Source organism: Enoplosus armatus, chromosome 2 (genome assembly GCF_043641665.1).
Source record: "Enoplosus armatus isolate fEnoArm2 chromosome 2, fEnoArm2.hap1, whole genome shotgun sequence".
Taxonomy (NCBI): Eukaryota; Metazoa; Chordata; class Actinopteri; order Centrarchiformes; family Enoplosidae; genus Enoplosus; species Enoplosus armatus.
This window is the reverse complement of record NC_092181.1, coordinates 13634179-13657855: the sequence shown is the minus strand read 5'-3', so window position 1 is coordinate 13657855 and position 23677 is coordinate 13634179. Positions and strand designations below refer to the sequence as shown.

The window sequence follows — 23677 nt, the reverse complement described above, 5'->3', positions numbered from 1 at the left end:
CACAGCGATTATCAAGGCACGTTTCACAGGAAAGTTTCACTAATATCTCTTTCGCTCTGAGCCGCCACGCTGAGCTCAACTGCTCTGACCCCGAGGAAGTAACACAATACAGATCATAGCTGTCTTTCCCACGACACCATGATATTGGTCTATAATGGATTTAAGGTTGCACTAATGTTTTAAGAAACCCAGTTCACCTCAACTGAGCTCACTAAATGTCATCGGTGATGTGAAGAGATGTGGTTGATTTATTGGTTTTATTGGAGTGTTTTTTGTGTCTTATTTATTAATATTAGTAAAATATCATTCATCTTATACAGGAGTAGAACCACTAGGCGGCTTCTATAGTAGACAGGTCATGATAAGTCCTGTACAATTCCACAATTAAATTTTTGAATGATAAGATTTTAAAATTGTGGGAGACCTTTTAGGTGGGTTTTACTTGTAGTTATCATGCTGCCGAAACAGTGTTGCCAGATTGGGCAGTTTTCCGCATTTTCCTGCCCTTTTTGTACCATTTTTGTTGGTTTCTACCAACGAAAAGTTAGGATATATTGCAATAAATTGGCTCAACCTCTCCCTAGAGTGGTGTGATTGAGATTGGCACTGAGTTCACTTATGAAATGCAATTGATTGAGTTTTCTTTTAAATTTTTAATCAAAATAATTCAAACTGAATGGAGTGATTGCGTTGCCGCTTTGCATATTGAATTGCCAATTGCAAAATGCATTTTCAAATTTCCAACGAGGTGAAACAACTTCCATAGCCGTTATTATCAGGAATATCCATAGAGATGTTGCCCCTATGACAAAATATTCCTGTGGGATATTCAATATAATAAGCCTGTTGGAATTAAAGGGGATCATCCTCAAATATTAGACTATTTTGTTGAATTGTCAATTAATTATTTTTTCTATAGTATGTTAGAAAATAGAGAAAAAAATGCCATTATAATCCCCCAAAGCCCACTGTGGCTTCTTTAAATTACTTTTTTCATCTCACCTCATCATGTTTGACAAAGAAAAAAGCAAATCTTCTCATTTGAAAAGGTGGAACCAGAGCATGTTTGGCATTTTTGTTTTAAAAATGACTAAAACAATTAATAAGCCATTATCAAAAAAGTTGCAAATAGTTTTCTGTCAATCAGCCTTTCAACCCACCTGGGATGTTGCAGGTTAGACTGAGTAGCTGCAGTAGACCAAAAATTATTTTTGCAAAGTGAAGCATGTTAAAATAATAGTGTCATATAATATAAATAATGTAGTCACATGTTTACAGTAAGGAAGTAGTAGAGGAAACCTCCTGTCTGGCATTAGACTAGGTCAAGTGTAGTGCAACGTGGTTGGAGCTGCAGCTGTAAAGAAAAGAAAAGTCACGTTTTTTTCATCTTGCCTGACTTTGAAGTGTTACCATATGTTTGTGTTGGACCTCAGCCAGTATAGTGGAATCCTCTATAATCCAGATCACATGAACCAATGAGGGAGAGTCACACACATAAACACATATATGTAATTGAAGCTGAAGGGAATAACGATGATGTTTACATGAAGTAAAAATGCTCTTCCTGTAGCTTCAGATTGATTTGGGCTGTGAGGTCGACATTTAAAAACCAAATATTTGTAGATACGAACCTTGTGTCAAAAATAAAGTTCCTAAACTGTTTTCATGCAGCACAAGTCTGTTTTGAATGATCCTTTAGAAAGCTCTTCATGCTAGTCTTACTATAGCTCATATCCTGTGTAAACACAACGTGTTTAAGGTGTGGCTGTCTCATTTATAGCTCAGATATGGTCATGTCTCATTAGATAAACAGGGTCCAGATAAGGAGCACCAAACCTATATGGACAAAAGGAGTGGGATATTGGAAAAGACTGATCTCCATCTGGCCCTCAGAGGCACACATTCACACGCCTCTGTTATTGCAGTGTGTGTTATTCTTGGTCACTGCCTTCCTACACATGCCTGATAAGAAGCAGACATAGGAATATGGACAGAGGCTGGGATCTGGGGCATGATACCACACAGAGAGGCCCAAAGGGGGGTGGGGGGCTGGTAATACGTGGGGATCTTGTAGAGCAAGCTTTAAGGTTTAAGAAGCTCCCCATGCATGTGATCAGTGTTTCTACAACCCTGAGGCCAGAGGCTGCAGGTCACACACTCTCAGATAAAGGTAGAACAGAGGTGTGCCTTTTGGAGAATAAAAACCATAATCATCAGGGAATACTGAAGAAAGGAAAAGGACTCTGAAATTTGCAAGCCCCCAAAAGTTGTTATTAATGCAACGCTTCGCTTTGGCAGGCAAACATCCATGTGAACAAAAAATAGGCTATATATACATGCATATATATGTGTAGCTGTCTTTTTGGTTTGTATATCTTTGTACACATTTACAATTAGGAGATCCCATGATAGAAAATAACATCCCTATCAAATATAAAAATAGAAAACACATAATGGCTGAAAGAAAGGACTGTAATACATCATTAAAAAAAAACAAAAAACATTTTACCTTTTTTGCAATATATTTATATATATATTTTTAGAAAGAATAATGTGTACATTGTACAAAATATGCATGAGAAAAAACAAATAAATATTTGTCTTGGCAGCATGGGGAGACATATCACCATAGAAAGAATAAAGTAATACAATATTGCTATACTGCTTTCTTATTTTTCCCCTTTTTCTATCAATTTGTATTATCTTATTTCACCATAGACCATGTGGACAAACCAACTAAAAGTCTCTAGCAGTGTGACAAGGACAGGATCCCTCACCAGGATCTGGGCGTTCTGCAAAACTGCAGAAATCTTTCCTTCGGATACTCAAGCAATAATACCTTAAGTCAAGGCCATCACACTGATGTTGTATCTGAAGGACATTTATAACTCTGACAGATAAGTTGACTTTGCAAGGCCTTTGACAGGGTTCAGACATCTGCAATATAGGCATATTTCAAGTCTAATGACCTGTTCTATATAATCAAAAGCCAGTGAACAGTGCACTACAATGGGCTCAATTTCAGATGACAAATGAATGTATACCGTGTCGGTATACAATGTTTATCTTGAGGATAAAAGTTATTCAATTACAGCCACATGAATTTCATATCACAGCAGTGTCACCAGACTCAGTTGCTTTTGTGCATATTTCTGAATTCATTGTGATCATCTATGACCTATTGTGATAGTATTTATCATGAAAATTTTTTTGAGTGGCTGTGGACACAGGTATATATATTTTGTATGAGAGGAGAATAACACACATCAAAAATACAAATTCAAAAGTATACAGTTTCAATAAAATTATAATTGTAATTTCATTATCCTGCACTTTTTGCTGCTCCATGTGGTTGAAAAATGTACTTCTGAAGAATTATGGCAGTATCCTGTATTTCCCACACAACTCTTCTCCAGTAGACCGTGCAAGACAGCAAAAAGCATTTGGTGAATAAAGCATGGTCTATTGGACAATAGTTGTGCAATATGTTTTCATTTTGATTGACTTGCATTGAAGCTCACACTGGTCTGCACCATGCTGTGTGTGTTTCTGTCAAATTTAGACCTTTTCACAGCAGATATTTTGTCACAGTCGTAAAAGCACAGGCGTTATATTAACTGTGTCTTTGTTCTATTCAAGTGTCCCCGTAAGTCATGACAGGTGTGACAGTGAGCCAGCCTGCACAATAGCAGGACCCTGAAACTGGGGCAGCTAAATGGAATTTAGCCATCATTAATTAATATTATTATTTACACCTGTGCTTTTACTGTGACACGTGAAAACATCTGCAGTGAAAACAGTCTATTGTAGTCTAGAAACACCACCAAATATCACCACAAACAGACTGTGTGGGCTGTGTGTAGAAACAACCGCTCTAGAGCTTAGAGTATGAACAGGACCATCGCTTTAAGGCAGAGACAGTTTTTCTTATTCAATAAACTTCATTTATGAGCACAGATCATGTACAACAATATATAAACTATAAAGTAAAGCCGGGGGTAGACTACACAGATTTTTATCAAAATAACCAGAGCAGGGAAGAAAGGTTTGCTCTTAGAGTTTTTATATTTATGGACATAAAATAAGTATGATACGATTCATTGCTGAACAAAGCATCTTCCCATTTTAAAAGAACAGGCGCGATACGTTGATTGATATGATTTGTGTATCTGTGGCGCTCTCTAGAGGATAAACCGAGCAGCACACCCTCCTCCCCCCCTCCCTCCGCTGCTCAGGTGAGCTGGTCAATGTTTCACCTGCGTGTGATGACGTCACGACCCCTCCAGGAAAAAGAAACGGTGGGCTGATCAGTGTCTCTAGTTTGAATGGAGAGACCAAATTGAAACCCGTGTGAGGACTCGAGTCGGACTTTAACCTTGACTCTGTGAGCGCTGTGGACTCGCGTGTTGCGCTGCTGCGGGTTCAAACACGATGTCTGCCTCCGCTGTGTTTGTGTTGGACCTGAAGGGGAAGGTGAGATCAATGCTGGGGCTCATTGTAGACACTGATAACTGCTTTTTTTGGTTTTGGTTTTACGCGGAAACTTTTGTTCAGCGACACAAGTTATAAAACCCAACACTTATCCCTTCCCATGGCTGTTTATGTTACCCTTTTAACTGTTGCTTTAACTGTTAAATATTTATCGCGTTCGCGTCGTTAAAGATTGATGAAGTTTCTTCTTTACTTCCGGGATACATGTCTGTCATGGAAACGCAGGCTGCAGCCTTAAATAACTTCAGTGAAAGTGTCCAATTGTGCTGCAGCACCTGTAGCCTTCAGCCACGGCATGTCGATCACCATTGTTTTTGTTTGATGACACAAACATCCTTCTCTCTGCAGACAGAACGTGTAACCTGACACACAAGTTGGTGTTACTGAGAAACGGGAAGTGCACATGGTTTCAGGTGTTCTGTGTGAGATTAAAAGGGTGTATTACTTGCGCACAGCAACACATGTGATATTTTATTTTTTCTGATCCAAGGAAGCTGCTGCTTCTCTGACCTGCAGAAGCCTTAAGCCTTTGCATCTTGAGCAGGTTTGACCTGTTTTTCGTCTTAGACATCTTATCTTTCTGTACTTGTATAGTAGGTCATTGTTCTTAAAGTAGAAAGGGTCTGCATACCTACAGGGGTTAGAGACATAACTGGTAAGGACTCCCACTTAATAATGTAACAGTATACTACACTAAATCACAAGTACATCAGCATCTGAAGGTCTGTAGAACACATTTCTACTGAATGTGGATCTTTCTGAAAATGTAATGGCTTCTTATTAAAATTCAGTTGTAGCCTTATCTGTGCAACCAGCGGTGAAGGAAGTATTCAGATCCTTTACTTAAGTAAAAGTACTAATACCACACTTTACTGTTACAAGTAAAGGTCCTGCATTGTTACTATTATAGTAGTATGTAAGTATAATCAGGAAAATGTATCCAAAATATTCAAGGTAAAAGTACTCAATGCAGAAAAATGGCCCCTGTGACTGTTACACTATTATATCTTTAGATTATTATTACTGATGCATTCATGTAAAATCAGGATTTTACTGTTGTAGTTGGTTGAGGTGGAGCAAATGTTTAACTATTTTGTACAGGGCTGCAACTAATAATAATTTTCATCATTGATTAATCTGCTGATTATTTTATCAGTCAATCAGTTAATCACATGCTCTATAAAATGTCAGAAAATAGTCAAATTCAATGATACAATTTCTTGTTTTCTCTCTCTAACAGACAAAAACCCCAAAGATATTTAGTTTACTATCACACTAGAAAAAGAAAAGCAGCAAATAATCACAACTCAGAAGCTTGAACTAGAAACTGTTACTGTTATTAACGATTATTCAGTTATCAAAATGTAATCAGAGTGCATTGGCACTAATATTGTGATTCAAATGAATGTGTAATAAAGAAACAATGTCACAAACATTTACTTTGAGACGGTTGGACTGAATATTATATAATATATCTTTGTTGGTGACAGTGTTCCTGTTAAATCCCCAGTTCTGGTCCAACAGCAGGTCGCACGTCAGACTGTTTGGATAATTTAATGTGAGAAAATGTTAATTCTAAATTTATCACAGTTTCTTGTAATACTTTGGGAAACTGAGCATTTTTCTGTTTTCAAGTCACATTATTTCCATGTTGCGTTGCCGCACTACTAATGACTAAAACTTTCTGTAACGAGTAACTACCATCAATTCAGTTTAACGTACAGTCGTCTGATAACCGTGTGGTGTTATTCTCTCAGGTGTTGATTTGTCGGAACTACAAAGGCGATGTGGACATGGCGGAGATCGACCACTTCATGCCTTTACTCATGCAACATGAAGAGGAAGGCCTTCTCTGCCCTGTGCTGTCACATGGAAGTGTTCACTTCATGTGGATCAAACACAGCAACCTGTACCGTATCCTTGTCCTACGTGTTGCTGGCATCTACTACTTATTGAGAGTCATAAAGAAATAATCGCAAAGAAATGTAGACCGCTTTGAACTGTGACATGAGGCCCATAAGTAAAACACATTCAACAGCATTTCATTCACAACGTCACAGATTATTTAATTACATCCTTCAACAGTAATAAAACATTCATGTAAAATACTCCTTAACCTGATCTCTGCACAGTGGTGGCCACTACAAACAAGAACTCAAATGCCTCCCTTGTGTACTCATTTCTATACAAACTAGTCGAGGTGAGTCACTCATACAGTAGTGATTTGGGATTTTAATGTTTCTTGTAAATATTTGTTGTACAGTTTCCAAGGATTAACTTGTGTTTATGTGAAGAGCCAGAGGAAGATGGCAGTCAAAGATAATCCAAAGTAAAAGCCGGCAGTTACAGATAAGGCTGACGTCTGTTGTGCGTATCATGCAGGTGTTCACAGAGTACTTCAAGGAGCTGGAGGAGGAGAGCATCCAGGACAATTTTGTGGTTGTCTATGAGCTGCTGGATGAGCTGATGGACTTTGGCTTCCCTCAGACTACCGACAGCAAGATCCTACAGGAGTAAGGCTCCGCAAGACACACATGCAGACATATAGATATTATGTACATTCATATATCACAGCAGGCCATCTCATCTCTCTCATCTCATCTCTTGCAGATACATCACTCAGGAAGGTGCCAAGCTTGAGGTGGCAAAGTCCAAGGTGCCGACCACCGTCACCAACGCTGTCTCCTGGAGGTCCGAGGGGATCAAATACAAGAAGAACGAGGTCTTCATTGATGTCATCGAGTCCATCAACGTGCTGGTAAGATGGGATGTAGGGCTTGTAAAAACTGGATATCTGCAATTCCATCACCTGTGGCCATTTGTTTCGTGAATCACAGGATCCTGGGTCCATTTATAATTCACAGAAGTAAAAGAGATTGTTCTGTTGGGCAGTTGCTAAATTACTAAATGTATTATAAAGTCTTATTATTCGTATATACATTTTTATTATGTGTGCTGATATTATTTTTACATAATTAAAGCTAAAAATGTGATTTGCTGAATCGGCCAAAATAGAGCAAGCACTGCATGAATGTTCTGTATAGTAAGCAGTAAATATATATTCATGTGAAGTACTAGCATGTATTATAAGTATAAGTATCATTGTTTTATTGTTTTTGTTTCAATTAATTCATATAAACTATCTATAGCAGTGGAAGTAGTGTGTTTATGTCACAGTATGAGAATTAAATTCATGATTTATGGGACACTATGTCCTACAAAGTATCTTGGGCTTCTTTTCTTTACTTACTGTTTAATTGACTTAATGAATCTGATTAGTATGATTTATTCAATTAAACAATGTCTTCAGGTGTATTCACCACTGTGTATTGTTTGTTCAGGTGAATGCTAACGGCGGTGTGATGAGCAGTGACATTGTGGGCTGCATCAAGCTGAAAACCATGCTCTCTGGGATGCCTGAACTGCGGCTGGGCCTCAACGATCGAGTGCTTTTTGCTCTCACTGGACGTACGTACGCAGGCACCGTTGCACCACATCCATCCGTTTCTCCAGTTATCCAGCAGGATACGTAGCTCATCTGTCTATATATAAGTCTATCTTTCTTATATTTAAATTAATGCAGTGTGTTGTGTTCAGGTGACAAGGGAAAGACAGTGGTGATGGAGGACGTGAAGTTCCACCAGTGTGTCCGTCTCTCTCGCTTTGACAGTGACCGGACAATCTCCTTCATTCCTCCAGACGGGGAGTCTGAACTCATGTCCTACCGCATCAATACCCATGTTAGTCCAATTGCATCCATTGCATTGGATGCTTCAAACTGAAGTCCTGTAAATACATGTATGTGTAGAAGGTCAGAGTAATGCTGATGTTGCTAGAGTAATGCTGATGTTGCTAGAGTCATATTCTACCTGTTAGAAATGGCAGGATGTAGATGGATAGACAGAAAGATAGATAGACAATACTTTTGTATACTTTTCATATACATGATTTGTTCATTGTGCAGAAATAATAATTCTAGTAGTGCAACTCTGAAAGCCCTATTGAGCCTTAAGTGCTATGCATGTAAACACATTACTTAAATTAACATGTATACTGAATAATATGTAACTCAAGAAAGCATTTATTTGTTATTTTAATTGTAAAATGATTTGCATTGTTAAATCCCACCCTCTATCTCTTACAGGTGAAGCCTCTCATATGGATTGAATCGGTCATAGAGAAATTCTCTCACAGTAGAGTGGAAATCATGGTTAAGGTACTGACCAACTGTATTTTTTTTTTTTTTTACAAATCTTATTATGAATATTTCGTGTCACTGGAGATGTATGCTTTGGAAACTGCCAAGAAAAACTGTTAAAGCAAGAAAAGTCTCATACTTGTGTCTCCAGTTGTTGTTTCTTCACAATGATATTATAAACTATTACTACTTTTACAGTAACAGTTGAAGTTGTGTTTGAGCAACAACAAGAAAGAGGCTTTCACAAGATACCCTGTTATATTGTGTTGTATTTTTAGGCAAAGGGACAATTTAAAAAACAGTCTGTGGCAAATAATGTGGAGGTGAGGGTCCCTGTCCCCAGTGATGCTGACTCACCCAAGTTCAAAACCAGCACAGGCCATGCCAAATATGTGCCTGAGAAGAACCTGGTGGTGTGGACCATCAAGTCTTTCCCTGTAAGCAATTCACAACTCTGTTTGTTACATGCAAAATACATTTACTTCCAATTGTGTTTCTTTATTTAATGTATATTGTAGTTTATATTCTGATCAAAGATTGAACTTTGTTTTGTATTTAACTCTCTCTGTGTCTTTCTGCTTGTCTGTCCACCTCTCTGTCTAATTAATTTGTCTATGTGTGCATCCATCCATCCATCCAGGGAGGCAAAGAGTTTCTAATGAGAGCTCATTTTGGTCTGCCCAGTGTGGAGAAAGATGAGCTTGAAGGCAAACCTCCCATTACTGTCAAATTTGAAATCCCGTACTTCACAGTCTCAGGAATACAGGTGTGTGTGTGTGTGTGTGTGTTTATGCTGATGCTCTCCTTTTAATGTCAAACAACCCAAGAATAATGCCTGTGGTAGTATGAGTCAAGTCCATCTGAGAGCAAAACACGTTTATTCTGGATCTGTGGCCTGTTATATCTTGTTTATATCAATATGGACAATAATAAAGCTCATCACCTGAGAAGATAACTGCTTTGCCAAGGGCGTCTACGGTTTGCTGTCCGTGGTGTCAAGTCAGGTCCTGTAAGAGCTGATATTGTGTGCTCAGACTGGCAAACTAGATTTATTCTCAAAGTAAATTTTAATAGGTGATGCACATTAATGTTTCTTGCCTCAACATGTTGCGTCTCTCTGTCTCACTCGCTCTTTCACCAGGTGCGATATATGAAGATCATTGAAAAAAGTGGTTACCAGGCTTTACCGTGGGTCCGGTACATTACACAGAGTGGAGGTACATTAATAATTTTCCATTAGACTTCAATATAAAGTGACATACTGTTAACATTTTGTACTATTAAAGCAAGTGGTCAGATACACATGGATGTAGCAACTGAATCACATGTAACTTTTGTAATTTCTCCTTACATTTGTTCTCTTTTTATTTAGACTACCAGCTTAGGACCAATGTGTAAAGCCGGAGTGGTTACTATATTTCTCACTTCCAGCAACTCCAGGAGGAGCATCAATGATCACTTTAACTTGACTGAAAGAATGTCTTTTAATTTCACCTGCTCTATTTAATGTCAGCGATCTTGTTTTATCAAATCTGTGTGCTTTGCAACTTGATTTTAATGTTTCTTAATGAAATTATTCCCTTAAAACAATTTGTAATTAGAAACCTTTGTATTTTTGTTGTGCCCCATTGTTTTTGTCAAGAGTTTGCATCACCATATAAGGGCAGATTTTGTCCTCATATTGTAGTAATGCATTGTGCAATCACTGTCACTAAATTCCGCCTAAAATTAAAAACTTACACCCGCCTTTTTTCCACACTTGCTTCTGTAGAAATACAACTAAAGGTCAGAAATGTGAATGAACTGCCTTTGAAGACATCAACGTATACGAATCGCCCGCTTTCTTCGTTACGGGCTCTGATTGGTCGACTGCTGCTGTTACCACAGTGATAGTGTAGTAACAGAGTTGTAACTCCGCCTCTTTTACCATATATGGAAGTGCAACGCCCTCTGGGCGAGCTGTCATTGGTCAGCGTGTGTTCTCTCCAATGTTTGTAAATTGTAGACTGGAGACTCCGCTGTGTAGATCTCAGCGCGCAAATGTATTTTCTAATGTTGATAAACCTTCCTTGTTTGGATTATATTTAAAAAGTACTGGTCTTTAGAAACAGCGGGATAGAAAATCTTGGCGACGTTGTGGATATTAAGGAACCGAACAAGGTATGCTCAAAAGCTCTGTAGTTTGTTCTATTTGTAATGTTAGCGGTTAGCCTGGATGCTAATTGTTTGTAAGATTCAGTTGACGTGACCGGTATCTCTCGGTAGAACAACTGTTTCCACAGAGCTTTGTTGTTTAAACGTGCGGTTTGTTAAAAAATACCTGATGTAACATTACGCTAGCACAGTCAGATAACATGGCGTCAGCGGGGAACTGAACCTTAACGTTACGTTAGCCGGATGCTGTAGTAACGTTAGCTAGCTGTAGCCGAAATTAATCTTGAAACCTGGGTTCACCTCTTTGCTGCTCATTATACTATTATTGCCTTCACGGAGAGCCCGTGGTTGAGTTTCGGTATAACTGATGTTGTACATCTCCCGCTGAACAGGCAGAAAGAGAGACTATAATGGTCCTTAGTCAGATGGATGCCGGTAAAGCTTTGACGGCGGCAGCAGCCAAAGGGAATACAAGTGAGGTGCAGAGGATCCTGGAGGAATGCAGAGTGCATCCTGATACTCTCAATGAATTTGGCAGGACTGCGCTACAGGTGAGGACCAGTTCACTCCAGTGTTGATACCTAATTCATATTTACCGAGGTAGTAACTGCACACATACATGTACTGTGTTTATATACGTTAGTCTCGGTGGCTCTTCGGTCACAGACCCCTTTCCTCTGACACGACAATACATATGGCCGTGTTGAATTTTCTCTCCAACAGTTACCTGTTATGAATATGTTATAGCCCAGTGTATTAAGACATAGTCTGTTTTTATGTTAGAATCAAGTAGTACCCAAATCCCAGTACCCAAGATTGCCTGGAAAGCAAGTATACTCCATCAAAATGTGGAATATTTGATGATTTGACTTGCAAGAAATGAATAAAAAAAGAGGATATACACTCAGTTGCCAATTTACTAGGTAGGCTAATGCAACATCCCTGTTATAAATCCTTCCTGCATGGAGGTTGTAATGTTCAGTTTTTGTTGAAACTCTCTTAGAGAGGTGTTATAGTCATTTTGGAGGCTGCACTTTGTGGTGCTGGGGGTTGTGTTGTTATACTGAGAGGTGTTTCTAATGTTTTGTCCACACTATGATATACATGAATGTAGTCTAAATGGTAAGGGTACAATTAATTACAATTGTCTATCAATAAATCTGTTCATTACCTTCTATACAATGTCAGAAATGGAAAACGTTTCCCAGACCTCAAGGTGACGTCTTCAAATAGCTTATTTTGTTCAACCAAAACCCAGATATTTAATTGACTGTAAAATAACAAAGAGAAAAGCAGCCAATCCTCACATTTGATAAACTGGATCCAGAGAATGTTTGGAAATTTTGCCTGATAATTGACTAATTGATTAATCAATTAATTGTTTCAGCTCCACTAAATAGAAACACTTCTCAGTATGATAAAAAAAAAAAAACACCCCTGAAACACTTTCAACATTATAACCTTCATGAAGATATTGTTGTATTGGACTGCATTTGTTTCACTTAGGTATCAACTGATCACTGTTTGTATAAAGATGACTGTTGCCAATAAGGGTTTTTATGTTATCATTAACATTAACACTGTGCAGGTCCTTGACATGAAACTGTTAAAAAGTCTGTATTCGAGTATACTGAGTATGAAGAGTTTAAATTTACTGTGTGCTCTCTTCCCCTCTCCTCTGGTATCTCCTACAGGTGATGATGATGGGGAACTCCAAGATTGCCAGTTTGCTGTTGGAAAAAGGAGCAGACCCCAACCTGCAGGACAAACATGGGATAGCGCCCGTCCACGATGCAGCCAGAACAGGGTTCCTGGACACTCTGCAGGTTCTGGTGGAGTACGGCGCTTCGGTAAACATCCCGGACCAGAGCGGCGCCCTGCCCATTCACATCGCCATCCGGGAAGGCCACCGGGATGTTGTGGGGTTCTTGGCACCGCGGTCCGACCTGAAGCACGCCAACATCAGCGGTCAGACGGCGATAGACGTGGCCCGAGCTTCATGTGTGCCTGATATGATTGACTTGCTTTTCGCTCACATTCATAGTTAGTCAGAAGTCTGGGCGACCCTAACTTAACTCTTTTGTTTTGCTTCAAACCTGGTAACTTGAATTCATTGCTGTGTAAAGGATTATTTTTTTTGTTAATAGTGGCTCAGCATTAATATGTGACACAGGACATATTGTCTTGGCAGCTTACTTTCAGTGGATGGGTGGCTATATACAGTAGACACCTCTTTTGCACAGTGCAATTTAGGCACCTTATATATATCTTTTTTTCCCTATTAATTGGGAGTGCACATTTGTAGATAGTTTTCCCCAGTGTTTTGTAATTATTGCATTATTTCCATTGTGTAAGAATTGTTGATACATGGTATGTGTTTTTAAACATTTCTACAAAACATGACATGGTGCACCCTGATTGCTTTTCATAGTTTTGTTTCTCTTAATTAGATGTACTTAGACTTTGAATTTACTCTTATTTATTGTTGGAATAGGACTGAATATTCCTGTGACTTTGTAAATAGCAACATTTATTGTGATTTGTTGAAATGTTATTTATATAAATACTTTTAAAACAAAAGTGAGATTATTCACTTTACTATTTGAAGAAGAAAGCACAAAATAAAGTGTTGAACTTGAAGTCTTGAAGTCATAGTTTTCATTTTAAACGAACTGATTTAGTTTACATGAACTATGTTACATCCTCAAGTGTTCAGCACTTCCCCAAGGTTGATTCATCAAGGGCATTTATAATAACTGCACACTGGAATGCACTGCGCAGTGAAAACCCTCAAAGGTCACACAGATAGCTGGATTGAAACTCAAAATGAATGAGGGCCCTGTTTTGTTGAGGCTTGTAGGTAACGGTGGCACAGTTTGCTGATGTTTGTGCTCAGGGCTCTCATAGTACAATGGCTATTTTGTTTGCTTGTGTGCCACGGGCCAACTTCGGCAGCCGAGAGAGGAGATACAGTTCAACCTCTGTGCTGCTGGACCGCTGCGTAGAGTCTCATGATGTCACAGAAGGACCATGTGTTGTTTACATGTGCTGCACAATATCAATAATAATAATTCATAATAGTAATTGCTTTATTTTGTCCCCTTGGGGAAATTCATTTTTTCACTTTGTTCGTATTTTTACACAGACACACACACACATACACACACACAGGTCTGAGCACACAGAAAGTTATACACATGCAACTGGAGGTGAACCAGCACCTCTCCAGCTGCCAGTCCACCTCTGTATTGACTGGTCCACTTGAACTGGCCGCCCTCAGGTCCCCATGGACTGAGCTAGCACATCTTGCCTGAAACATATTTAAACTAAAAGTAACTTTACTCAAGAACTGTACTTGCTACTTAATACTTCAATTTCAGAAGGAAGTATTGTACTTTTTAGTTGACTACTACTCAACTACCACTGATAGAGTTTTACACACAAACTATATAATCAGCTCATAAAATATGATTTGTTGTTATACATTAAAGTTGTTCAAACTGACTCCATCTCAACCAGCTAAAACATTAAAATGCTATTTATACATTAATGCATTAATAATAGACCATATGAATACCTTGTTTGATCATTTAAGTACATTTTGCTGATAATAATTCTGCACTTTTAGTCAAGTACATTTTTGAATGCAGGACTTTTACTTGTAATGGAGTATTTCAACAGTGTGTTGTTGCTACTTTTACTCATGTCAAAGCTTCAAATACGTCTTCCACCACTGGATTCAACAGCCTGCTGTCTGCAGTTGCATGTTGTTTTCACCTTTCTGTTTTAGATTTACATAATCCCACACGTGGACACCTGCTGGGAGCTTTGCAGACCAACTACAGGCAGTGAACAACTCTACTCGAGCAGCTCGAGGTTAAATGCCTCCCTCAAGGGTACTTCAGCAGCAGTTGTTGAGGACAGTCATTTACTTTCCACACCCATATTTTTCCCAGCTAGTCTTGGGTTTTGAAACCTTCCGGTCAGAAGTTTGCTTCTCCATCTTTTGTGTGACCACTCCCTCATCTTGTGTAATAACTACAAATAATATTTCATTATATTTCCACACCCTCACAAAACAGTTGTAAACGTGTTAGTGGAAAATGCAGTCGCAGACAGACCGGCCTCCAGCCACTAGGTAGAGCTCCCTGACTTCACTGAGCTCAAGTGTGGGTGTGTTGCAGGATGTGCAAATACTCCCAGCGCAGTATAAACACTGTTGTGGTTCATTTGCTCTGCAGGCTGAGAGAGAGTACAGTAACAAACAGTGTTCTCAGCCAAGTTTGCAAGAAGCAGTGGGAGTAGACTAGAAAAAACAGTATCAGCCTACTTCCTCTCTCACGTGGACAAGCAGACACATACAGATGTGTGGGAACACATGATGACAACACTGAGGGAGAGTCAAGTGTCTATTAGAGATGAGGGAGCATGAACCGTTTAACACATCTGACTGAGTGCACGTAAGTGGTGACAGTTTACACTTCCTTCTTTTTAAAGTATTTTTTCCTTCGTTAGACAACAGACAGAGGAGAGCTGACAGGAATGAAACGGAGAGAGAGAAATGGGGGATGACATGCAACAAAGGCCACCACCTGGACTCGAACCGGGGATGTTGCATGGTCTCTCCTGCTGTCTTTTTAGAGCTGCATCAATTCGTCCGTTAACAGAAAATTAACTGGCATCTATTTCTAATTTCTAGTCATTGTTGATTTTTCAACGATTTTTTCATGCAAAGCAAAACGTTTGATATTTCAAATGTTGGAATTTGCTGCCTTTCCTTTTCTTACATTATAGTAAAATGATTCTCTTTTGATTTTGGACTTTTTCAAGTTTGTCTTCATACAATACTCACATGCCCACATGTTCACTGAAAGAGTCACTGTAATTGTTCCTCCTGCTCGTACTGGCTGAGAAGTGACATGTTTCTAATACAACTGCACTGTAAGAAATGGGGGTGAAACTCCACAGCCCTTGTTCTGTGTAAAAATGCATTTTGAAATTCAGCTGAAGCTAATATACCAAATGTTTCACCCTTGAACAGATGTGGTGGGGGTTGATGGTACATTTAAAGTATTGAATATTCTTACTACTAAACAAAATAAGTCTTTTTAGTCTGAAATGACTTCTCTTTTGTTCCCTCTGGACTGTTTTTCCTTGCTGAAGCCTCACTTCAAGGCCTATATGGGCAGGAGAAATAATTACAGCGACCAACAACACTTTAAATGTATGCATGGGCATGTGAACGTTGTTGTATTAAAACAGAATTAAAAAAAATCCCAACCTATCCTTTCAGCTGTGCAGAGTTCTCCTTCGTGGGGGTTTAAATAAAGGTGCCCTGTCAACCAAGATAGTCACTCAGTGGTAAAATAATACAAAACATTGATGAGAACTTTGATACCACTTTACTGTAAGTCATACTGGAAACTGGATGGTCAAATCACAGATGGTGAGTCACTGTAAGCTGTCTATATTTCAGTTTTACAAACAGTTCATCGAGCTGCAGGAACTGCATCCTGACATTTCAGAACAATAGAAGCCCAGTCTGATTTTCCTACTCAAATTTGAATAGTGCAAGTGGCCTAAAGGCACACTGTGGCAAGTATGACAAGTACGACTCTGGCAACAGCTGTAGCATTGCAGACTCAAGTCACTACATCACCTCTAGCTGAAGATATCACGCCTAACAACTTAAAACAACCCCCTTGGAGACAAAACATGTTAGTTATTTCCATCCAAGCCTTAGTCACAATGATGTGATCACATCTGTTGTGGTTAATGCTGGTGTCACATTTGACTGCCACCTTCAGAGAGGAAAACAAACGATGATTAACAAAGCATTTTGACACTAGGCATACAATTGTGCTGCTTCTTTCTCCATTTTATTCATTCAGCACTATAGTCCGCTCAAATCAATCTGAACGATAAAATATGAAAGAAAAAAGCTGAAGGTTTTTGTACTTGAAAGAGTTTGGTGGCGTGGGCAGGTCAGTATATGCTCCAGTATTACTGTGGTATGTCCGTAAACTGACTTGACAGGATCTCATTTTGTAGCCAAGCAAGCCAGGACATGAACAGTGGAAGTCCTGGCTGAGGCATAAAAGTGTTTTTGTGTGTCTGAGTTTGACACCGACATGCTGGCACATAGAGGGAACATCGGGGGAAAGACAGAAAGTGCATATTTGTTTGTATGAGAGAGACTGAACAGAGGAAGTGAAATGTATCCAATTTAAACTAAACAAATTTTACTTTTAAGTAATTTTATTTCTTTGTTCCAGTGTGTTCAAAGGGCACTCTAAATGTATCTGCACCAGAGTATGATGTGTAAAATGTGCGATCAAACAAACATCATATTTTTAGGTAATTTTACTACTCAAGTGTTGTTGGGAAATCACATCCTGTTTGCCTCATATTTTACTGTAAAAATTAAATTGTGCTTAAGAGATAGTAAAAATAATAACAGAATAAAACAGAGAAGCAAATGTGAAATTCGAGGGAAGCCATTACTTTATACATAATGTGTCATAAAAAAGAATATACTGTATGTCCAATGTATCACCCGTCAACACAGACATCACTACACTCAATACATTACTCATCCAAAAGGCATTTCACGCTGACTTGACTTGTATCTGGTTCATAATCCCATCTATGATCTTAGTCTTTTCTCTGAATATGTAAACAAAGAGATGAATACCTTTTATTCTGCTACTGAAAGGCTTTCTCTCCCTCCACTTGTTTAGTGTCTGAAAGGGAGCAACATGAGCTGCAGCCCTGTGGGAAACACTTCTTCAGGCTGTAAAAACCTGTCCAACAGGATTCAGCACAGTTGGAAATCCCTCGACTTGTGCTCTGAGGGATCCACAAAATATTCAGTAAACAAAACACACGAGTCTGCGTGAAAATGCTTGTCCAGAACAATTTGAAGGTCAAACCTTGTTTTGTTCACACAACAGTAATCTGACCCTGAATTTATAATATATTCTATTACTGTGTGATCTACACCCGTAAAACCCAGCTACATAAAAATCCATATCTTTTAAATAAATGCAGTCAGGTATTTATAGGACACCTATAAACGTTGTCAAATATTTATTTAAAAAAGGCATTTTTAAGAAAATACATAAAAAATATTTTCAAAAACATGTGCAAGTTGATTTTTCATTCATTGACACAAATTTGAAGACACATTTCATGATGATGATGATGATGATGATGACATTTTTCAGTGTTTGGCTATCCTTTTGTCCTGTTTTATATAAAAAAACTCCTCCAAGTGGCATGGATTCATTCTCTGTTAATGCTTTTCTCCATACAAGTCAGACCACCATCGACCACCATGCTGCACTGAGAAAAGATGAGTCAATGACAGCCCTTAGCTCCTCAAAGTCAGGCTTTAGTCAACCTGCTCCTTACATCTGATGGCAGCACATCCAGCACTTTGTCATCTACTACCAGACCACTGAGAGACAGCAAGGGACAGTCCCCTATCTCCAGAGGTAGTGAATCCAGACGGTTCCCTTTAATCTCCAGCCGGACCAGCTGCGGCAGGTCGGCCACTCTGGAGCTGAGGTACGACAGGCTGTTGTTTCCAAGAGCCAACGTCTTTAGCCTTTTACAGGAGAACAGCTCGTCTGGCAGCGTCTCTAAACAGTTGAAAGCTGCGGAGAAGAACTGCAGGCCCTGCATGATGGCAATGTCAGGAGGAAGAGAGGTGAGCTGGTTGTGGGAGACATCGAGGTGCCTGAGTTTGGTGCACAAACACAGCCGAGAGGGAAGCTTTCGTAGCTTGTTCCAGCTAACGTCCAGTGTCTCCAGGGTGTGCAGCTTACTGATGTGATCGGGGATGTAAGTGATTTTGTTGTGCCACAGTCTGAGTGTCACTAAACGCCTGCAGTGCTGTAAACTCAGAATCTCCTCCACGGTGGTAAGTTTGTTTTCCTTCAGGTCCAACTCCTGCAGATTGTTCAGGCTGAAGACAGCACTTGGGATCCGCTCCAACTCGCAGCCCACTAACTCCAATGAGACTATGTTGGTTAACTTCTTCAGGCTGCTGAAAGCTTGCAGCTTGACACCTTCGTTATAGATGCACAACCGCTGCAGCTGCAACGCAACATCCACTAAGCTGGGTGGGATCTTAGTAAGGTTGGAGTGGAGGGTGAGGACTCTCAGAGCTCTAAGCTCTCGGAGGGAGTCCAGAGTGGCACCTCTGGACACCTCATTGGTTAAAGGACCATTCAGATGTAACTCCTCCAGGCCATGCAGGGCGTACATCCACATGGGCACCTCTTCTATACTTTCAAAAACTAGACGCAAGACCTTTAAATGTTCCTTGAGGTGGTTCAGGGCAGGCAGCTGGAGCTTTGCAAGGCAGAAGATCAGCGATAACTCCCGAAGCAAGTCTAGCTTTGCCACACTAGCCGGGATGGTGACATTTTTAACTTGCTCGAGTTTGAGCGATTCCACTTCCGGAATCTGAAAGACTGTGTCGGGGAGCCCTGGCAACATTAACAGGGGGAGCTCCAATCGGTTACTGGCGTTCCTGGTGAGACGGGCGCGCAGCTTTTTGGCGGTCCACTCATAGTTCAGGTTGAGCTGGTGGAGGTGGCTCTCACTGACCTCAGAGAGAAAGACGGCAAATCTTTTAGAGTAAAGAGCATCATACTGGTCCACGAGGTGCAGGAGGAACGCAAAGTCGTTCTTCACGTCCGGTATGTCGTTAATACCCGTCTCCAGTCTGACCTGCTCAAAGTAATACTCCTTTAGAGGTCGATGAAACAGCCAGTAGAGGGTGTAGATGCACAGAAGTCCATACACTCCCACAAAGCAGATATAGCAGTAGGCAAGCTTGGAGAAAAGATGGGCTTTGTTGTGGTTACAGCAATAGATATCAAAACCAGTCAGCTCAGGAGGAACATAACAGCGCACTACTATCTCAATGTTCGGTACCAGCACTGCAGTGTAGATGATGATTAAAAGGAACTTGAAGACTTTCAGTGACGTCTGTAGCACATACATGAGATGCAAGATGTCTGCTTCCTCTACATGAGTTCTGAACTTCTTCACCTTTTCAAACAGAGCTTTGGCCTGCTCGCCTTCCTTCTTATCCAAGACAGAGGGGGTCGACTGAGGCTCTGCACTTTTCTTCTCTGGGTTAGATTTGACAGACGAGGAGCGAATGAGCCCCACAGTCTCCTCATCCTCTGCTCGTCGATCTGTGGTATCTTTTGACATGGTGTTCCTCCTCCAACTAACCAGCTTCTCCTCTCCTCTCTCCTCAGAAACCTCACTCAGGGCCCTCGTGGTCCAGGGCGAATCAAAGCATTTCTCGAGGATGGTAACAAAGAGGTCAATCTTGGAAGACGTCCCGGGGAACTTGAACCAGAAGCTGCTTGCTACCATGAAGATCATAGTGTGGATCACAACGAGGTACGGGAAGAACTTTGCATACCAGTGGACAAATCTCTCGTAGCAATAGTGGTTGACAAACACGTATTGGTGGATGTCCAGGTTGTTCTTGTGACCAACCACCTCCCGGATGATGGGCTTCACAGGTCTGACCGGCGAGTGCTGCGACGTCTCATTCTCTCTGTAGTTCCGGATGTGGCTGCAGTCGATAATTTCAGGCGTCGGGCTGGTGAAGTGGCTGGGAAGACAAGCAATCTTGTCTTGGGTGAGCTGTGGGAAATAGATTAATGAAACAATACATGAGGAAGGGAAGACAAATAAAAGGAAAATGTGACAATGTGTTTTGCTATATACACATACAGTCTGTCTCTTGGCAAAAGACCATGACAAGAGTCATGACAATTGTACCATTCAAGCAAAAGTATATCGGAATTGAAAACAAGAAGACCTCCTTGTATTCAAATTCTTTAAAAAAAACGTTGTTAAAGGAGCTTCAAAATAAAGTCAAGCAAATGTAGAGAGAACCTACTCCAAAAGTAATGTATTTGAATGTATTTAAACTGTTATATGCCAACAGGTGACAGATTAGAGATAAAACTGCAACAGGACATGAGGGGTCATTGTATGGTGTGTCTTCGCAGTCACCAGATCTCAACCCAATTAATCAGTTATGAAATATTTTGGACCTGAATCATCATCAAAACACCAAATGAGGGAATATCAAAAGAATGGTGGTCAGTGGTGGGTCATCCTCACATCCTCCTTGTTTTCTTCTTTAATTTGTCACACATCTGTATCTGAAAAGATGCTTTTCACAAATTTGTAACAGAAAATAGAGCGTTTCTGGACTATTTTCAGCAGCGGATTAAAACACATTTGTTGCTCTGGTGATGTATATAGGATTGACCTAAAAGAAATTACAGTGCCCATGTGCATTGTAATGAAGAAACATGTCACCCAGTGCCCAGAGTGTGGCTCTTTGATGTGTTTTTAATGGCTTTTAGACAACAATGAAGGTCTATGGCACAGAGGAATTAGCTTCATCAGGCTTTGGTTACTTCTTAGTAGGATCGGTTTATTGTTGATGTTGATCTTTTTACGGGATTTGTTAACAATAGGAAAAATAGACGAAATCTTATGATATATATTGATATTGCTATATAAGATTGAAAATACTTTGATAGAATATTTTATCCATATTATCCACTCTTACTCATTAATCAAGACAAATTAATCTTTCACTCACAAACACTTAGTGCCTTGGTTGGTTTTGTTCTTTAATAAAACAACTACTGTCTACAGAGACGTATGAATGAAACAAGGAAATAAGTAGCAGAACTTATAAGTTATTATGACTGATTATATATTAATTCCTTTGCTTTCCTTCTGCGCTATTTTAACATGACACAGAAATGATAATCAGGTGGTGAGAGACACATTAAGCAGCAAGTTAGTGATCTGAATCCGCAGAAAGTGGGTCAGGAGAGACAAGTGAGTTCAGTTACACTGTCTGTGTTTTTGCCAGACTTGGAGGTCAGATAATGTAGGAATGGCTGTGACATAGAGAGGAGGGTGCGTGGGAACAAGAATATTCAGATATGCCAATAGGTAAAAATGATGCAAATGTTTTACCCCCATCAGGCAAGTTCGACTGTATTAGGTTAGTAACAATTTTGTTTCTACATCTGTTTCCACAGGCTCACATTTAAGGATTTAAGAGCTTATGGTCACAAAGTGGCTGGTTTATAGGAGCCTCACCTGCAAGGTGCACCCAAAAACTCCAATCATAAGCATAGCAATGCACAGGTACTCTGAGAAAACATCCCACCACGGTTTCAGGACCCGGTACTTTGAGCTCTGCTCTGCGCCGAGGTTTCTGAATTCACCCACTGGGATCATCCTGGCTGCTGCTCCACACTGATGAAAGAAAAGAGTCACTGTGAACACTGAGGCTAAAATAGGCTTTCAACACAGTGCAGTCTCTGGAGAACATCTTGACAAAAGGTTTTTAAAGTTATATGACACAAGAAGATACACATGATGTCCTAACACAGAACATACAGCACGATTTGTTGTGTGACTACACGCTTTAGGTATCTATGGCTTTGAATGAGTGAATGAGCAGCCTGCTCCTCTAGCGGATTCAGAGTGGATAAACTAGTTTGACAACAAAAAGTAACTCTCCAGGAAAGGGTTGAGGACATTTTTGAGGTATTTATGCCTGATAGTAAGTCATTTGGTAAAAAAAAAAAAAAAAAATCTAACAAATGCTCAACCCCTGTTATACTACCACTACATCCAAATCAATTAACCAGTTTGCTTTCTCAAAAACTACAATTAACACGAGTAAACAAACAGACAAAGTATTGCAGGAGACCAAGCCAAACTTTTTGTGGGATTTTAATCGTCTCTCTAAACAGTGTTGTTTCTTTTTGATTAAAAGAGGCGTTTCAACGTCACATCATTGAAAAGTACTGGAGGTCTTTAATTGCGAAGTCACAAAAAAACACCTTTAGTGTTACCTATTATTAACTACCGTCCATTAACTATTAATGTCTTCAAAATAGTTTCAGTGTGTATCCAAACATCAGCACGGACAACGCAGTCAGAAATCTGTCGTGTTCAGCTTTAAACAGGTGGATTTCACTCACCTGCGTCCGAAGAGGATCCTCTGGCGTCCGGTGGGACTCGGGAGCCTTTTTTCATCGTTGGAGACGAGCGCACCGGTGTCAAGGTAGCGACAAACAACACAAGACATCCGGACAGGATTTTCAAAATAAACCCATCCCCAACAAGCCAGTCCAAGTAATAAATAGTGTCCTACTATAGGCTATGAGGACATGATTAATACATCTTTAATTCCCAAATCTCTTCTCACAGATAATGTTGCTGGTGTAACACTATTACTCCGTTGTCCTTTTACAAAACACACACCGCAAAGTTACTTGTCATCTTGTCATTTTTTAGTCGTATTTTATTCCATTTTCACTCATTTTAATTTTGTTGTAATTTTGTTAGGCCATCTGTGATAACATGAATGAATACAAAGAAAAATAATAATTTCCTGCTGAATTTAGGTGTATAGATCACTTTGACTTGTGTAAAATATTTGATGTAAAACATCCATCTGAAATATATTACAGCACATATTTGTCCCCTACAGTTACTACAACTACATTTACAGCTCAGACTGCTTTTTTTGTTTTTTACCTGAGGACATTTCCTTTGTTGAGGGCGCTGTGGTCTTTCTATGTTTGACAGGATTATGTCTTGATCCTCTTGTAAGCCCACATAATCAGGGACGTTTTCCTCTTGGATAATATAATAAAGGTCTTTCTCATCCACCTGCCAGGTTTAGAAAGGAAATTAGATGTGTTGGCAGCAATCATGGGTGGTCGATTAATGGCATACTTGCCACAGGTTTAGACT

At 39.7% G+C, this 23677-nt stretch overlaps 3 protein-coding genes across 5 annotated transcripts; 2 read left to right on the top strand and 1 right to left on the bottom strand.

The window, feature by feature from the left end:
• The first annotated feature begins 4296 nt into the window (after positions 1-4296).
• ap1m2 (adaptor related protein complex 1 subunit mu 2) lies at positions 4297-10429 on the top strand. 3 transcript variants are annotated; one of them, XM_070916519.1, is made up of 12 exons: positions 4297-4473; positions 6249-6405; positions 6624-6691; positions 6874-7004; positions 7102-7249; positions 7833-7959; positions 8089-8231; positions 8636-8707; positions 8968-9126; positions 9330-9455; positions 9831-9906; positions 10062-10429. In XM_070916519.1, the coding sequence occupies exons 1-12, from the start codon at positions 4432-4434 to the stop codon at positions 10085-10087; spliced, it is 1275 nt and encodes a 424-aa protein (XP_070772620.1). In that variant the 5' UTR covers positions 4297-4431; the 3' UTR covers positions 10088-10429. The 3 variants fall into 3 exon arrangements, with proteins under 3 accessions (XP_070772620.1, XP_070772628.1, XP_070772611.1); XM_070916527.1 differs by having other exon boundaries at positions 7833-7963; positions 8075-8231; XM_070916510.1 differs by having other exon boundaries at positions 7102-7270.
• A 384-nt stretch (positions 10430-10813) lies between these two features.
• Positions 10814-12933, top strand: cdkn2d (cyclin-dependent kinase inhibitor 2D (p19, inhibits CDK4)). Its single transcript, XM_070922997.1, has 3 exons — positions 10814-10849; positions 11236-11394; positions 12538-12933. The coding sequence occupies exons 2-3, from the start codon at positions 11254-11256 to the stop codon at positions 12889-12891; spliced, it is 495 nt and encodes a 164-aa protein (XP_070779098.1). The 5' UTR covers positions 10814-10849; positions 11236-11253; the 3' UTR covers positions 12892-12933.
• A 5065-nt stretch (positions 12934-17998) lies between these two features.
• Positions 17999-22912, bottom strand: LOC139295514 (volume-regulated anion channel subunit LRRC8C). The gene is made up of 3 exons (XM_070917712.1): positions 22900-22912; positions 22007-22165; positions 17999-20518 (listed from the first exon to the last, which is right to left on the bottom strand). The coding sequence occupies exons 2-3, from the start codon at positions 22145-22147 to the stop codon at positions 18230-18232; spliced, it is 2430 nt and encodes an 809-aa protein (XP_070773813.1). The 5' UTR covers positions 22148-22165; positions 22900-22912; the 3' UTR covers positions 17999-18229.
• Positions 22913-23677: the final 765 nt, after the last annotated feature.